This window comes from Eurosta solidaginis, chromosome 3 (genome assembly GCF_040869045.1).
Source record: "Eurosta solidaginis isolate ZX-2024a chromosome 3, ASM4086904v1, whole genome shotgun sequence".
Classification (NCBI taxonomy): domain Eukaryota; kingdom Metazoa; phylum Arthropoda; class Insecta; order Diptera; family Tephritidae; genus Eurosta; species Eurosta solidaginis.
In genome coordinates this window covers 282,109,200-282,127,596 of record NC_090321.1, presented here as the reverse complement: position 1 = coordinate 282,127,596, position 18,397 = coordinate 282,109,200, and the positions used below count along the sequence as shown (strand labels likewise).

Genomic DNA, 18,397 nt, shown 5'->3' with positions numbered 1-18,397 from the left:
ACCACAAACACTATCTCATGACGGACATCCGACATAACTTTCCTTTATCTGATTTTATCATTTTATCTTTTTCCATAAATAGCAAATCAGGCTTTGTTTTTACATGTTTTTTCTTTGCAATATAATTATAGAGGACCTAAAAACTTTAAGATAAAGCAGTAAAATTTAAATTTTATAAATTATTAAAATGTTATATTATATCAATATGAAAACCACCAAGTACATGAGAACTCGTCTAGAGTCATTGTATAACTATTTTAAACAAGACAACTGAAACTATTGTTTATTATAGCTTAGATACGCTCATGAATATTAAATAAATAAACATTATTAAAAAAAGATAAATTCCAAATCATTTTGGCATATGGGATTGGCAACACCCGCAGTTAGACGAGGAAAAGTTGGAGGTTTAACAAGCCGTAAATCAAAAGCAATAACTCTATGATATTTAACTACATTTGACTGATATTCTACCTCAGTAGTGGTATGGCTAAGCTTAGACCACAACTTTAACAAATTTTGAAAATAGACGTGACCCGCGCCTTTTTTTTACTCTTTCCAAAGTACTTTTAATACCATAAGTCGAATGAAAATCTCCCAATCCGAACCAAATTCTGCATAAACATGTCTTTCATAGCTACAACTGTTTGCTCTGAAAATGAGCGAAATCACCTGAACACCACTCCTTTTTTTTCATAATAGCTCTGAAAATGGGTCTGTAAGTTCGAAGAGCTATATTTTGCTAACGAGAAAAACTATATAAATAAAATTTTTCACGAATATTAAGCCATCAAAACAAAATAAACTTACATAAATAGATTAAATATTTATTGTTAGTGGACCGCCCAATTTGGGTACATACTTTATGTTGCCTCTAGAGGACGATTGATGCCAATTTTGAAGAGAAATTGAATTTCGGAATGCTAAGTGTACTATTGTGACATTAGAGTATATTCGTGCCTAAAATGAAGCAACTCGATTGAAAACGGCGCCCACGTTCCCATATCGCCGAAGCAAAATGAGGTATTGTAAGCAAAGCAAAAGCATATTTATGCCATCGCTAATGCTTTTCGTTTGACACCTGTATTGCATAAACATATTCTAGGGTCAAAATTCAGATCAGCACACCCAAACCTAAGTGGATTTTTGAAATAATAGCCCTCCCTATGCCCTCATTAATGCCCTTTGATTAATGTCACCTTAATTGACAAAGGCCCAAAGCAACACACTTTTTCAAACTGCTTTTTCACAGATTATGGTAGTGATTTAATAGGGGTGATATTTCTAGATCGAATAGAGATAAAAGCCTATTCTCGTACATATACATAAAAAAAATGTCTTAAAAACCCATTACCAACGACTAAACAGGGTTTGAGCGTTGGAAATGAGTCGGTTAAAAACTGTACTCATTTAAAAAGCAAAAAAATTTATTGATATTTAAAAATTTTTTGAATTTAGGTACATTTGCTTACAAAATAGGGAAAGTCGAATGACAACTACTCCCTCCCTCCCTCAAGTGCACGGCTAGGTATGTAATGTTCGGTTTCACCCGAACTTAGACTTTCTTACTTGTATAATATTTATATATGTAGATATGTATGTATAAGATCTTTTAGAATATTTATTGCTGAAACTTTTAAAAACCAAATATGCCATCGATGCCGTTGACCCAATTTAATCTTCACTACAAAGGTGTATGTATGTATTTTCTAATTTTGTTAGGTTTTTTTTTATTGTTTCTTTTATGCAAAATAACGGAATGTATATTTTACGCTTGGCTTCTAACCAAGTTAGGCGACATCTTTGATTACACTCTGAACTGTATTCTTTTCTTCAAGTTATGCAAATGCAGGCGTTAACGTAGTATGTATGTACTTATTATTCGATTAGAAATTTGTTTGAAAACCAACGAATGCGGTTTTTTGAGAATGACTAGCTATATATCTAACGTGTAATAGTGGCTCTTAAATTATTACTTCTGAAGCCTTCCCATTTGGCGCTTAATCATTCAAAAGGTTTGGGACTGATTCCAATTCGAAGCTCAAAGAGATCTCAGATCATATTCGACCATTCTAATGGAGATAGCTCCTTTCTCGCCATTGTCAACGTATAGAAACAACTAATGGAAGAGTTTTTATCTCGTATACTTCCACAGCCATTACATCTTTTATTGCCCCTCTTTTCTACGCCATAAAGCAGACGGGCATGTTTATTAATATGTAGAGCTTGATTTTTATTTACCGAGAGATGCCTTTATTTTCCCATTGTTTCCTCAACACAAAATATCAAAATAATTCATTGCCAAGAGCTCTATATTATATTTCAAGTTAAATCGAAAATTATGTCTGAATTGCAAATAAAACTGAATTTGTTAAAAAAAATCGATTACTCATACGTCTAGTTTGAAACAATAATTAATTTAAACAAACCAATTTAACTTTATAAAGACACTGAAAATAGAATTACAAATATTTCGCATAAATATGGATATGTAAAGAATTTCTGTATATTAATTTACAATATTTTTTTGCGTATCTAGAGCTGTTGAAAGAGCGTAAGCTTGCCCAAGCAATTAAAGTCGGAATTTTTTTAGCTTAACAAAAAACAAAATAAATACAGTTGACTCTTTGTTAAGCAGCTTTACGTCGAATATGTTTGAAATATGTACAAAGATATTCTTAGGAAAAAAATTAAATAATTAAAACCCGTAATTCCTCATACTGTAATGAAAGGAATTAGTTCCATTCAGCGGCCAATGTATTAAGTCCGAAGACTTAAATGAAAACAAAAAAATATTGTAGGTAAAATTGGCTCTATCGAGATGTTATTTACGTGATTAAATTATTGTTTTTTTTTTTTTTTCGAAAAAACGCTGCGTTCTTTCTAACATTGGTCGCTTTTCATCCACACAACTTAGAACATACATTTTAGACCATTCATTTTTGCGCTACATTCACTCAACGTGTTTACTTATTAGGTTGTTTGGCAGTTGTCTGACATTTTAAAGTGTTGGTTATGAACATGGTGAAATGGATACTGAGGTGTTCTCATCCCGTTGACGTTTTCCTCCTGACAAGTTCGCCATGCATATTTTAGAGGGTTGTCTAGCATACATATGTAACTACCTTTGAATTCTACTACGATCGGAGTAAATTTTACTATATTTACTTTTAGAAATATAACAACTACATATATAAGCCGCTACCAGAATTTTTTATAAAACATTAACATTACTTTGTATTTGCCAAACGAATATAAAAAAAATCAAAATTTATTACTTTTACCATAAAAGTAAAATCTAGCAAATAAAGATGCCTAGTAAGGTTGGGTTGTTGATATCGCCCTCATATTGCATTGTCGTTATGAATACAATGGCCCCTATGATGAGACAAATTATATCTTCGACTGTGGTGAAAAAGATCGATGGAACGAATTTTCATTCGGTATTATGACACCCATTCGATGAAGACTAGTGTCATTGTTCGATAATTCGATAAATTCAACCGTTCAAAAAAACTCATTCTCATCAGCTGCCAAACAAAATAAAAGCAAAATTATTTATTATGAAGAAAAAAGCTTAAGTACTGGAACTAGCCGGATATAGAAAACGGTTGAAATGAATGTCACCACGTAATTGTAACTTTTTAACATGTTAGTACATATTAAAAACTAAACTTCATACTGACCATAGAAGCGTTCATGGACTTGCTATCCAGTAAAGATGACTGCCTGCAACAATGTACACGATCCAAGTCTATTCCAGCCATTTTGAAATTGGGAACAATTCTCAGATTTTACGCTAGGGTTTGTCTCAACTGAGCATCGCGAATCAGAATGCACACTCGGAATTTTTTGCCACCTGATCCTATGTGCAAGTTCCTTTTACTATAAACGGATTTTGTTCCTTTTTCGAAACCAGTATTCTAAGCTGTTGTTTTGAATTCACGACCTTGAACCCATATTCGATTAATACAAATTGTTTCAAATTACTATGTGGTAGCAAAACAGTAGATGATAAACACAAAAATCTTACACTTCAAACAATTTTCTTCTAATTAAATAAAGTAGCGAAAACAAACTTCTATTCGATTCAAAATTAGACAGCAATGAGCTGTCATAATACGAATTTGAAATTCCAGCGATGATCGAATGACGCTCATAATAAGGGACGGTTGGTTGTAGAGGTATAAAGGAATCGAAATAGCTATAGACTTCCATATATCAAAATCATCAGTATCGAAAAAAAATTTAATGAGCCTTGTCCGTCCGTCCGTCTGCCCGTTAAGACGATAACTTCAGTAAATATTGGGATATCTTCATCAAATTTGGTACACAAGCTTATCTGGACCCAGAGTAGATTGGTATTGAAAATGAGCGAAATCGAATGATAATCACGCCCACTTTTTATATATATGACATTTTGGAAAACACAAAAACCTGATTATTTAGTAAATAATACACCTAGAATGTTGAGATTTGACGTGTGGACTGATATTGAGACACTTCATAAAAATTTGAAAAAAAAAAATTTTAAATGGGCGTGGTACCGCCCACTTGTGATAAAATTAATTTTACAAATATTATTAATCATTAATCAAAAATCGTTAAACCTATCGTAACAAAATTCGGCACAGAGTTTGCCTTTATTATAAGGAATGCTTTGAAGAAAATTTAACAAACCCGGATAAGGATCACGCCCACTTTTATAGAAAAGATTTTTAAAAGGGTCGTGGACGAATAAAATAAATTATATCTTTGCAAAAAAGAGTTTTATATTATGACGAATATTAGCAACACTAAGGGATACTATCATCTATAAGCCGATACTAATCAGAGACTTGTATGCACATCAACAAATCAATCATTATGTCTACCCATGGGCGTGGCAGCGCCCCTTTTGCAAATTGTTTTTATAATGATTTAATTGTTATAAATACACTTTAGAAGTAAAATAGCATTGAAAAAGATTGGTTATTTTTGAACATTTATAGCTTATTGTATATATTTTTCAGTGTTTTTCAACCTTTTTCATATAAAAGTGGGCGTGGTCTTAATGCGATTTCTTTCATTTTTGGCAGAAATACTCACGCTTATTCCGTATGATTAGGTTAATCAGTTTATCAAGTTTTGTGATGACAACTTAAGCTCCTCTTGGTTTATGACCAATAATATTTATATAATTGATTCTGTCAGAAATGAGCGGTACCGCCCCCCGTTTTCAAAAAAACTTTAAAATATTTAATTAGGGATTAGTAGTTCAACCTACACATGAAATTTTTCTATTTTAGCTGCAATACTTAATGAAAAATCACGTTTATGGTGCTTTCCCAAATTATATATGTATATATGAAATCCAAGTCCAAAATTTCAACAACATATCTCAAAATTTACTCAAGCTGTCGCGTTCTCAGTCGGACGGAAGAATATGGCTAACTTAATTTTATTTTCCATCCTGATTGTATATTTAGAAGTTTATATATATATATCTCGATTAGTTTATGGCCTTACAAACTAGCGTTATGTCAACAATGTTAAAATTTTTTCAAATTTTTATCAAGAGTTTTAGTATCAGTCCGCATATAATATTTCAACATTCTTGGTGAATTATTTACTAAACAAACAGGTTTTTTGTGTTTTCCATGTTATATAAATATAAATTGCGGGTGGTTTTCATCCGATTTCACTCATTTTCAATACCGATCTATTCTGAGTCCAGATAAGACCGTATACCGAATTTTGTAAAGATATCTCAGTATTTGCTCGTGTTAACGGACAGACAGACGGACGGACATGGCTACATTACATTTTTTTTCGATACTGATGATTTTGATATATGGAAGTGTAATACATCTCGATTCCTTTATACCTATACAACCAACCATTATGTTACCAAAGTATATATGCAAAGCACGCTTATTAAAGAAATATATCAGTATTTTGTGTGACGATAAAAGTTTGACGTTTCTCGTGATCTGCACGAGATAGTTATGATCACGAATCACTTATCCGAAGAATATATGACATATACGAAATTATTTTTTTAGGCTCCTAGCTGTTGAAATGGGGCAGAAATGACGAAAACTTTATATCAGATGAATCGGTTTGTGTGGGGTATATACTATATATATATATATATATGCCCAATCCCTACGATTTTTTATATACCATATACGAAAGAAGTTGCTGAAATTTGAAGCTTTAATCTGAGCTTTTCTGAAAAATCGGTTATATGGGGCATATAATTTGCTATAGTGATCCGATCATGTCGGTTCCGAAAAATGTCTGATCGGACAACAAAATAAACCCGCTGACCAAACTTTATAAAGAAATCTCAAAAATTGGGGGACAAGTTTGCGTTCAAACAGAGAGACGGTCATGGCTAAATCAACTCAAATTGTCATCCTGATCATTTCGGTATACTTATTGGTGGGTCTATCCCTTCTCCATCAAGGATTTACAATTTTGAGACTCGTTACAAACTTAATATACCATTTCATTTTCATGAAAGGTACAAAATTACACACAATATTCATGATAATTGGCCATTAATAAAAATCAATCCAAAAAAATAGCAACACATGCAAGGAAACTACCAGCTGCATCCTTGAACTAAATATATTTCTTAAAATTTTCGTTTATGTCATTCTTATGTCTGCATGCATTTCCTTCGTATTACTGCATATAATCTGTACTGATGTTCTGTTAAATATGTTACGATATTGAAAAACTACAGAAATAAATAAATTTATCAAAAACAATCATTTAATCGTATACGCTATATAATAAAATAATCGAAATGATTTGAAATTATTCAAATAAATACATTCGTTTTTTTTTTTTTTTAAATAATGAAAATTGATGAAAATAATCAAAGAATATTATTAATCATGTTATTAAAAATAATCAGTTAATAAATATAATTAATAATCATTAAAATTTTGATACATTTTTTAACAAGTCTGGGTCAAACTCAACTGGAAAAAATTCAATTTGAATTGTAAACTAGTCTTCGAACTTGTTTGCTATTTCATTGCAGGGTAATTCACAAAAGTGCCTTCTATGAGTACATAATGATATGAACGTACATACATATTGTCATATAGTCGTTAGGTGGGCGTAACACACCTCATACGTTTTTTGTTAATTCCATTTGAGCATCATTGCAGCTCCGCATTATCCAATATTATCCATCAAATTGTTAGACAGCTAACAAGAATAAAATTCTCAACAAACAAATGACAGGCTTACAACTTTTAATAGTTTTTACATTGTTCCTGTTTTTGTTGTTGCATTATTTTTACAGATAAAGCTGCCACCACTGACTCTGAGGTGTGTTTTTTTATTATTTTTACTTAAGGCGCCGATGATTAGCTTAATCATCGTTTCAAAAGTCTAATGCTTACACTATTTTTTTTTGTTATTGTTCACAAATTAGTTTTGTAAGCGGAATAACAACAATAAAAGTAGTGATTTAGTAAAACATGTATTTAAATTAACGCCGATGCTACTTTTATGTTTAGAGATGTAGCAGCAAATGTTGTTGTGATTATTCATAGTAAAATTAAACAAATGTTTTTTTTTTTTGTTTCGGCTTAACATGGAGCGTGCGATGTTTCAACACTTCGCTAAAAACTTTAAAGAATTTATTTAAATACCTTAAAAGTTACCTCCCACTTTCGTCTTGCACAGTGGTATGATAACATCGAAAAGTTATAGCCACGTCTCAATAGATTTTTGATAAAGCGTTCCAATGTGCTATCCATCTCCGTATCTCTATAAAGATCTTGTTGGAACGATGCGGACAAATTTGGTGAAAGTGGGCAGCATTAAACTCAGCTCTTTCTGTTTTATACCCATATTTATATTGTACATAGAGTGGTTCTTATAAATAAAACGAACGATTTTTCCAGTATCAATCCTTTTGGGTCGCGTTCAACCCTTGGGTGTCGCACCGGAGTCAAAGTTAACATTCCTCTATCTTAACTCAAATTAAATTTAAACAGCCAAACTTGAAAAGACCGTCTGTACAGGGAACCAAACTAAAATTGGCATGTGAAGCTTTAATAAATTAAAATTTGAACTTTAATGACTGCGAGACCGTTCCTTAGAGGGACGAAATTGGTACGCTTTCCACGGCAGTCGGTTAAATGTACCGAAGCGACTCCCAATTTTTTTTACCGTCCAAGGGATGTCTATACAATGGAACCCCATTTAATTTGTTTCCACAATTTTTATGTGATATCGCCAACTATAGTATTTAAGGTATTAGAAATCCAAAAATTCAGTATTTTTTTTTTTTCATAGAGAAATCTTAAGTTTTACCCCTGTCCTACACCTATTAACCGTGTCCGATGGGGACCAAAAAAAAAATCACGGGTCAATTCTGCTAGTTTTGTAAGTGTTCAATTTAACAGTCATTACTGTCACGCTTGGAATACCAATGAAAACAGTTAAACAACCAGATTTACGTCAACAAAGTGGTGAGACGCGTGCGCGTAATGCGCGTTCTTTTCTGAAAATAATGTGACCGTGTTGGTTGTTCTTAGCTCTCTCTTAAAACAGTGCGCCCCTTTCACAAAATATTTACCACTGGATAACAAAAGGGTTACCATTAGTTCGAACTTAAGAGTGCAACCTGCGGGTTACACTTTTCTCTTCAGAAAAGAAAACGCCATAAGTTGTCATCAAAATTAGCTGATGTATGTTCAGAATATTGACAGTTTTTCGTTGTTGAAATGATCAATGAAATCTGTTCTTTTACCAGAGAAAGCAGTTAGATAGATTGAGAATATGTAATTTTTACAGAATATTATTAGCTTGAGACCAAAAGTTTCTCTTTTACACAAATGTGTTCTGTTGTTAAAAAACTTGAGCCTCGATCAATCATAATGCGATAAATTTTAACGAATATCTGTTGTTAGTTCGAGACCAACAAACCCGATTTGTTGATTTTACTTGTGTACTTTCTTTCTGTGCTCCATATGAAGAAGTGAAACTAGAAGAAGTCGTTTATTTGATACATAAGGACCATACATTTTCAGACCAATTCGATTTTTTTATTTAGCTCGATATACCTGGAACACGTTAAAATATCAACGTGAAAGTCAGCGCCCACTACAAGTGTCCCTGCAGCGCTTTATGAAAGCCTTTTGAGGTATAGAAATTGGTGGTACCTTGCGTCCTATCCTGTACTTTGTACCTATAAAATTGTGTGCTCTTATATTTTGAATGTGCTATTCTTAATTAAATCTGATATTGGAAACCAAGGAAACAATTTAAAATTTAAGAATTTGCAAGTAATGCGTTACTTTTGTGAATTGCTTAAATATTTTACTGTTGTTTATTTATTAGAAACGTATACAAATTTCATCCACGGTGCATTGTTGCCAGTTGAGGCTTCAACAGCTTATTGCTGTTGTAGCAACATTTATTTTTGTTAAATTCTCTAATCTTGCTCTTGAGCTTAGAAAATTTTAATTTTTGCAGAAAAAAACTCATAGAATTTTATTTTTTTTATTTTTTATTTTTTTTTTGTTTTTAGTTAATTATTTATGACTGCTAAGTTATGAGATATAAAGTCAAAACGTATATGATACGCAGACTTTAGTTGAGTTAGACGAACAGCCTTGACGTGACCGAATCATTATTAAGTAAGAGTTTCGCGAAAATATTCATACCTTCATATAAGTTTGTACACATACACTGAGATAACAAAGGGTCGACATGCATTGGGTAATTACAAATACGTGCAGTGCAGTGAACGTGAAAATGTGAAAAAATTTTTTTTAAATATATCTCATTACTAGTCTAACTGTTAAAGATTGAAGAGAGTGATAGGTTAATATAAGACACTTACTAAACGAAATCTGAATTTCGGTTCACAAAAAAAAAAATTCACTATTTTCATTCGTTTTACGGAAGAGACAATCCGACGTGGTGTCACATAACTGGTTAGATTTACATTAGAAACATTTTCGCAACTTTCCTATAGAAAGGAATGTAGCTCCTCAAAATCTAAAGAAGAGAATATTTTACAGATTTAAGTGAAAAAGCGAATTAACTTGCTACAATTAGAATGTATCTTTGGGTTAGAGTGCAAACTTGTTAACCTTTATAAAAGCAGTTTTACATGGCAGGCAGAAAACTATTCGATTTTTTTTCATTGAAAATATATGAAGTGAATTCATTATAAAGTTGATTTACTTTGAAATATTGATGTTACTGTTATATTTATTTTATGCCAAACTGCATCAAATAGTAATTTCTGAAAAAAATGGTACTTAGCAGGTTTACACTCTAGACTGGCAAGTTAACTTTTTAACTCATTAAATTTTGACAATTTTTTGAAATAACCTCTGAGCTAAAATAATAACTAGCCGTTCTGTGAGTGGGCCTAATCCGACTATATATTGCAACATTTATATGCTACTCGTGACTTTTCAAAAAATACTATTCAGTCATAAGGGGTTTCCTGAAAATAGAAATCGAAATGAATTAACATTACATATTACAATTATCAATCAACTGGCTTCCTTACTCACCGCTTGTTTTATATCAATAATATTTTTTTTTTCAATTCAGGAAATGGAAAAGCGTAGCAGATTGGTTGGCTACGTCATGTTATGCGAATGGGCGAATACGCTCAGGCACAGAAAATCTTTCAGTCTTCACCGCAGTTTGGAACCCAAGGAAGTGGAAAACCACCACTGAGTTGAAAGAAGCAGAAGAAGGAAGACTAGAGCTCTTTTGGTGCTCCCTATAAGCGTCGGTTATCGCGAAACAGGGAGATATTAAGTTTTTCGAGTAGGAGCACTTGACGTGAAAGGTCCCCTAATTGAAATTAAATTATTAAATATTTTGACCCAAGATATACTCTGCAAGTATAATAAACGGTATTTGTTTGCCAAACGCTTAAATAATAAGGGATATTAAAGCTTAAATAATAAAGGCACATAGTCATATCTACAAGTATAGAACACAAGCATACAATAAATATCAGTCTAAAATAAATAAAATCAAATCCTTAGAGAATATTTAATCATGGAAAGCCAAACTAAGTAAATAACATCATTTTCATTCTATTACATAACACGTACTAATTATTTTCGAAATAAACTTTTCAAGATATATATTTATTTAAATTACTTATTTATAATTTAGCATAATCAAATCAAATTAAAATCAGAGCCCATCAACCGTAAATAATCTCCACGGGCTGTTATTTGTACTTAGCAATTACTTTGTTGAAGCTCGTCAGGTTTAAATTGAATTTTCGTTTAGTCACTAAATTAATTTTGTTTTTAATCCAAACAAATTTATTTACCATATTTAACAGCCTGCCAACAAGAAACTCTTCGCTCAGTTGTTACTACTCGGCAGCGGCTTGCTACTTATCACCCGAACGCACACCGCATTAGCATTGCCCATTGTGAAAGGCTCGCAAGTAAAGAAAATCATTGTACCCTATCAGCGCCACATAGTCAGTGGTCATCCCTATCAATATCCCAAGCTTATGAGTGAAACGCGGCAGGTGTTTGTGCCAATAATTATGGAAATGGGGCCACGTTTCAATCTCAATCAAGGTGCTTTAGCCAGGGGCAAATTGCAAGGCGAAAAACTTAATTTCGCTGACGGTGCTTATCCCGTTTATTATATGCCTAGCAATGTGAACGGTAAATTCAATGGAAAATTTTCATTATTAGAAGGTGTGTTAAAGGAACAGCAGTCTGCTATGTAGAAAGAAAATGAATTAAGATTTTAATCGAAATACTAATTGAATGAAGTCTAATATTGTTATGTTGATAGAAACAATTAACTAAATGACTTTTAAAAATATTGAATAGAAATGACGTATTATTCTAAAGACAAATATGTATTAGATATAAAAAATGTACTGTATCTTATGTGTGTAATGTATCTTAAATGTATGTAGTTTTAATAAAAAATATATATCTATATACATGTTATAAATCAAAGTCTTAAAATTTGTAAAGAGGTTAGATCGGGCATTACCAAAAAGATTGGGATACAACTTTCTTTAGAAGAATTTCTATATTTAGCTCAAAAAGCATAGCCACTTAAAATAAATCATTACCTATACATTTATTACAAGTTCATCAAGGATAATGTGTGTAAAGAATATAAAAAAATTTGTTTTATTTGGTGCGCGTATATTTTCAAGGAATTTGAAAATGTAAAAACTGGAATTTGCCAAGGTCCACAGATTAGAAAGCTAATTTGTGATCCACAGTTCACTAGCCGCATGAAAGCAACTTTTTAGGAAACAGGAAGTTACCTAACTTCTCTGAGTATACAGACCAATTGATGCTATGCTTCCAACATTTGAGTTTAAACATGAGTATCAGAGAGATGCACATTCTCCATAGCCATCTGGACCTTTTGCCTGAAAATTTAGGCGATCTCAGTGAAGAGCATGGCGGGTCTTCAACAGGACCTCCGCATGGTAGTGCCCCTAAATTAACTTATAAAATAAAATCTCTTAAACAAAATTATCTCACTGTAAAGTTTATTTTTAAATATTTCGGCAAAGAGAGCTGCTAGAAAAAAAGCTTATGTATTTTAAATAAGGGTAAAAAGTTCTTTAACAATCATGCATGTCTATTTTAAGTAAGAGCACTATTGTATACGTACATCCATATTATATCTAAACCATAATTCTGGTTTTATATTATTAGCCGATTTTTTTTTTTGCAAGCTAGTGGAAATAAAATGCTAGGCAGATAAGCAACAACACAAAGTAAGCAAGTTCAGTTGGCTAAGCGTTTTGAGATGAAATCGCTTAAGCAACAGTCGTCCAAAAAAAGGAAACTATTGTGAACGATCGAATGAAATGTTCTTACGAATGTGCAGATAAACTAAAATAGCAAAATAACAGCGTTGCGATAGGGTAACATACATACAAGCAAGCATACACATTGCTTGTATTTTGTTTTTGTACTTCTCTGGTTGAGTGTCAAAAACGTACTGCGCCAGAAGTAGAAATGTCAAAGCAGCTAAAAAAAAGTACCAATCAGCTGATAAATTTCCACCACCTATGTAGTTCCGCCATTATGAAACTGTTTAGCTAGTTGAAGCGTTTTTTTTTTTTCAAGCTCGCTGGCACAAAAAAGCAACTATTGTGAAATAAATTATGTCAATGAGGTCTTAAATTAAGACATAACTGTAAGTGTTCAATATTAACACTCAATCAATTTCCGCTGGCACTGATCAGGGTTTGCTAAGAAAAGACAGTTTGCAGAAAAATAGGTAAATCCTTTTCGTATAAATTCTAAATAGATATATCTTCTGATATTCGAGCTCACTATTCAGCCGACAGATGGGGGAAGAGTTTGCAGAACAAATAAACAATACTACGCTCAGCACAGAGAGTGTCTTTATTGCTTCAAGAATTTGTGAGTTATTTTGTACTTTATAGTGGTGAATGTAAGTGTGAGTCTTATAAAATCTAATTATAATGTTTCATATTTTACTACTGACGGTATTTCGTTGAGGATTGGCGATAATCGTGGTAACTCCAGTTTGCAATATGTCTGGTACTTAATATTTGAATTCGATATATTGCCCCTATTTGTGGTTGACGGCGTTTCAGACGCACTGTTAGTGCTCGTTTCACTGATCTCTTTTAAATATGGAATTTTAAGTTATATCGAATTTGTTGTTGTCGCTCCCTTATTTTTCCTTCGCCAGTTGGCCGAAAGCATTTTCTCCCCGAAAATATGAACTTTAATATTGTCGCGCCATATGACGCAAACTAAGTAAGCTCCTTTACTTTTGCTAAAATACCGTTTACAGTAATAAGCATAACAACAAAGATGCGAATACCTTGTTGGTGAAAACCTAGCCACAAGAGGCTGCAGACTACACAACTCTGTTGGTTGTTTTTACATTTGTCCCCCTTTTCCAACTTTGTTGTTACCACTGCCATGGGTGCTATGTTGAGCGGCGACGAAAATGCAAATTTGATTTTTTAAGCTTAGCGCAGCGCAGCAATGCCTGTCACCGAACTCTAAGCTATTATACTTGCTACTAACTAAACAATGCTGTGTAATGCAGCGCAGCGTAAATCTATTGCGTTTCTACTGACACGACGTCATAGATAAACAGTGTTGTAAGACCGTATGAAAAAATGCATGTTCTATAACGTTTATACTAAACGTCAAGGCTTTATGTCCCGGCAAAAGTGACATCATATATACTATAAAAAATTTTTCCAAACATAATAAGCCCCCGATAATAGTTTGACAAGCCTTCTAAATTATTTACTTCCGTAAAACAGCTTTCTGACAAATATTTTTCTGCTTTTGGTCGAACCTACGGATTATTAGCACCTTTAATTACTGTATAAAATGGAAGATTATACTGCTTCTTTTCGACGCGAATAATAATCTGTGCTAGTTTTCCACAGGAGTAGTGAAACGCCTTGGTCTTCCTTAGGAATCCGAAATGTGCCTAGTTTTCGTTGGGAGCAATAATATGACAAGTATATAATGCTCCAAATTAATGTTATTTTTATGACAGGAGTAGATGCAATAGAGACCTATCGGAAGCCACCGCCCCTTCCTTTGCGAAAGCTAGATTGAAAATAACTATTAATTTGTCAAATTTGTCGAGCAGATGGAAAGAATCTTCTGGAGTTAATTCTATGACAAAAACTTATTTTCCAATCATTTTAAACAAAGTCTTGACTCTTGAGGGACAGAAGTTTCGCAGCGACGTGATCTGGCACCACAACACAGAAGCATGCCGCAAGGAAGTTCATTCTGGGTTCTTATAGTGAAATAACTCCTCGTGTGGTTTTGATTGTTTGCCTGCACAGAAGACCTGACAATCCGACATTTTATTAGATTGTTTTAGCGCGGACTAAGGGGACCGAGCATTGTTCAACAGCTCTTAAGTCTAGAAAACGTATACCAAGCTTTTTACAAGAATATGTCAGAGCTTTGCTCTATTGGAAGGGTATCACTGATAGTGCCTAACATGGTTTAATATCTATTTCATTATGAAGGCTTGGGCCACGATGGCCAAAGTAGCCTTGTACTGCTGGTATTTTTCGATACAGTTAAATAAATAAAATGACGTGACATTCCTCCGTGGAGATATCATACGACCTCATGTTTTGATCTTAGTCGTACTCCTTTTAAATTTCTACTACACATTGGTGAGATGAAACTTAGCCGAATCTGACCGGCATATGCAAGGTAGATAAATTTTCGCTGAGGTGCTTTTCATAACCAGGAATGCACTCAAAATGTTTGCCAAACCACTACGAGGCGGGGAGCTGGCATAGACAATTTTTTTTTCTAATTAAAAAACTATTTCATAAGTATTTGATATTGCTTTTCCCGAGACTTGAGCTTAGGACCATCGGCATGTTAGGCGATGACGCTACCATTGATAATAGTGGCCACTTTTTGGAACACCGTTTTTATGAAAAGGCAACAAGCCGATACACTTTTGACATGGCTAGCACTGCTTACAGACGGGAATCTATTCAACGGTCAATGCTGATGCAGTACACTCTCCTCTTGGACACTGAATGTAATGCAGAATATGTGACTTGAATATTTACTGCGACAATCATGTAGCACGTAAAGGTCGGTTCCGATTGTATTGGACTATTTTGAGGTTATTATCATAGGGATATTGGGAGAAAATCCGGAGCAACTCTCATTTTTAGTATGCATTTGTACAGAGGGGCCTCACTAAAGTGAGCCAACACTAGACAGACACTCACATCATACTCGACTGTTGGAACAGGTTAAACTGGTATATCAATAAGGATCTCACATTTACTGAATATGTAGTAGTGTAACTAGAAATTCGCTAGAGAAAAAACTGAAAAGCCGCATCAAAAACCAGGGCGTTTGTTCAAAATAACTCCGTGGGTTTGGCAAACACTAGAAGGTTTATACATGCTATCCTACTTCCAGCTTCTAGATGTAATAGTAACAAAAGCTGCAGTCTTAATCTGGAGCGCGAAAGACGAAAAACAATAACGTATTCAATATTTTCGTCTTGCAGCTTGCACTTCCTTAATTTGCTATCAATAACAACACTGCCTAGCTTTGGCTGAGTGGAAATATTTAGATATCGGCGAATTTATTCAAAGTCTATTGTTCTCAATGGATCGGTGTCGCATCAGACTATGCTAAACTTTGTAAGAGAGCACGGAAAATTGTATCAATACAATCGCTTTTTGGAAAACAAGCCGATGGGCGGCTTCGTTGCTTTTATAACAAATTTTGAAAATTGTTTATTCTTTCGTGAGAATGTTGTTTGGTTTTGCCGAAGTTTATATACACAAAAGTTTGCGCTACCACACACTCCTACTATTTAATACTCAGACTTACTAACGATTTCATTTTTATCAAAGGCACTAAAAGCAACATTCCAATAACTTGGTAACTTCGTCTTACTAACTTTATCGTTTCACTTATGTTGTTTTGTTGCTTTGTCGCGCCCATTAAGTCATTGCCGTTGCTGCCGTCAGTAAGTACCTTTCAATGCACCGCATACTTTCAGGCGCACACGCGCGTCTAAACGTAAGATATTCAATTAAGAAACTTTTCTTAATTGCACAAAAGCACAAACGTTATTTTTGTTATATTCGCCGATGTTGTTACTTTTATTGCCCTTTGCCGTCATGAGGCAGCAACACGGCCATGAAAATAACGAAAAAGGGTCCAACAAAAAATCAGCGAAGAGCTTTTTGCACTTTAAGCCAGTGTGCTCAGCAGCTTGTTGGCACTCTCGAACCTCTATTCTTGTTTGTTTCACGGATTCGCAAACACTTTTGTGGTGTCTTGAGGCCGAAAGGTGTTGCGGTAAAAAGTTTTGTTTGCTGTTCGAAGGAAGTGATTTGGTTTATGTTGTATGCGTTTTTTTTCTTCTTGAGAATATGGCAACAGCAACACACCGTTGAATATTTAATTGTAAATTTGCCTTTGTTTTGGACATCAAAAGTTTTGTGGCACCGAATGCGCGTTAAAACAACCGCGAGCCTTCGTGAGACCATACTGCACTTTCGCGGCTTTGTTATGTGCACAAAATATTATGACTTAAACCCGACTCTTACCCTGAACTCGGAAATTTTTACAATAACTAAGTCAAATCTCTGTGGGTCTTCCACCACTTGGTTTCTAGTTTGAATGAAGAAAAAATTTTTTGTGCTTTTTTAATGTGCGGGTTTGTCATTAATTTTCTTTTTGTGATCATCGCTGCTGCGCAAGAATTTGCATTTAAAATTTTGCGGTTAAGTTAATTTTACAGCCCTTTTCTTAGCTGCTTGGCGCTTCAAATAAGGCAATCGCATATAAGGTATCACTTTAAAACGAAATATCGGATATGGGATACGGGATAACCATTATTAGAAAAATATGTGAAAATCTTTTTTTCTATTTATAGTAGGCGACCGCACCGCCGTGGTGTAGAATAATATTCACTGAAAAGTAGGTTGATTTCCTTTTAAGCGTCGTTTGTTTCCCTTCCTGAAACGCTTACAGAGTGAAGCCGGCATAGATAAATTATAAAAGGCAGCACCTGCCATCATAGTACTTCCGTATATATTCGGCAATGTGAGTGGTTTTTGTATACATAGAAATAGGGTGTCTTTTCTGATCGGGTTGTCCTATTTTATTACTTACTTTATATTAGGTCTGTTGAATGTTTGTCCGCTTTTCATACAAATCTTGCAATCGATTTTTAAGTGACTTATCATTGAGCTATAAACGTGAAACTCTACACATAGGTTAGAACACCGTGACAATGCAACAAAAGGAAAAAATCCGTTAGGTGGCGTACGGATCGAAATAATTAGATTGGAATTTGAAAATTTTCAAACCAGCTTTTAAGTAACTTTTTGATGAGCTAGAGACTTGAAATTTCAAACTTAATTCAGAGGTCGATGACAGCTGATGACACGATACAAAAAGATGCGCCAGGGTGCGCACGGACTGAGATATTTAGAAAAATCGTAAGAAACGGAGGGAATTTTTGGATTGATTTTTATATAAGTTCTCAGATAGGATAAGATGCCGAGAAAATTTAAGAAAAAGAGAAAAAAGTTCGTTAGGTGTCGCACGGATCGAAATATTTAGATAAGAATTTGGAAATTTGGTGGTTTAAGATGGATTTTAAAGTAACTTCTCTTTGAGCTACAAACAGGAAACCTCAGAGGCGGGTTAAGATATCCTGACAATGAAACAAAATTAGAAAAAAATTCCGTTAGGTGGCGCACGGATCAGAAAACTTAGATAAGAATTTGAAAATCTACAAACCAGGTTTTAAGTAACTTCTCGATGATCTGGAAGCTAAAAATTTAGAGCTTAATTCAGAAGTCGATGACATAATACAAAAAGTTTCGCTAGGGTGCGCACGG

General features: G+C 33.7%; 1 protein-coding gene across 1 annotated transcript; it reads left to right on the top strand.

The window, feature by feature from the left end:
- Positions 1–9,595: 9,595 nt before the first annotated feature.
- LOC137247216 (uncharacterized) lies at positions 9,596–11,954 on the top strand. The gene is made up of 2 exons (XM_067778324.1): positions 9,596–9,732; positions 11,336–11,954. The coding sequence occupies exons 1-2, from the start codon at positions 9,724–9,726 to the stop codon at positions 11,735–11,737; spliced, it is 411 nt and encodes a 136-aa protein (XP_067634425.1). The 5' UTR covers positions 9,596–9,723; the 3' UTR covers positions 11,738–11,954.
- Positions 11,955–18,397: the final 6,443 nt, after the last annotated feature.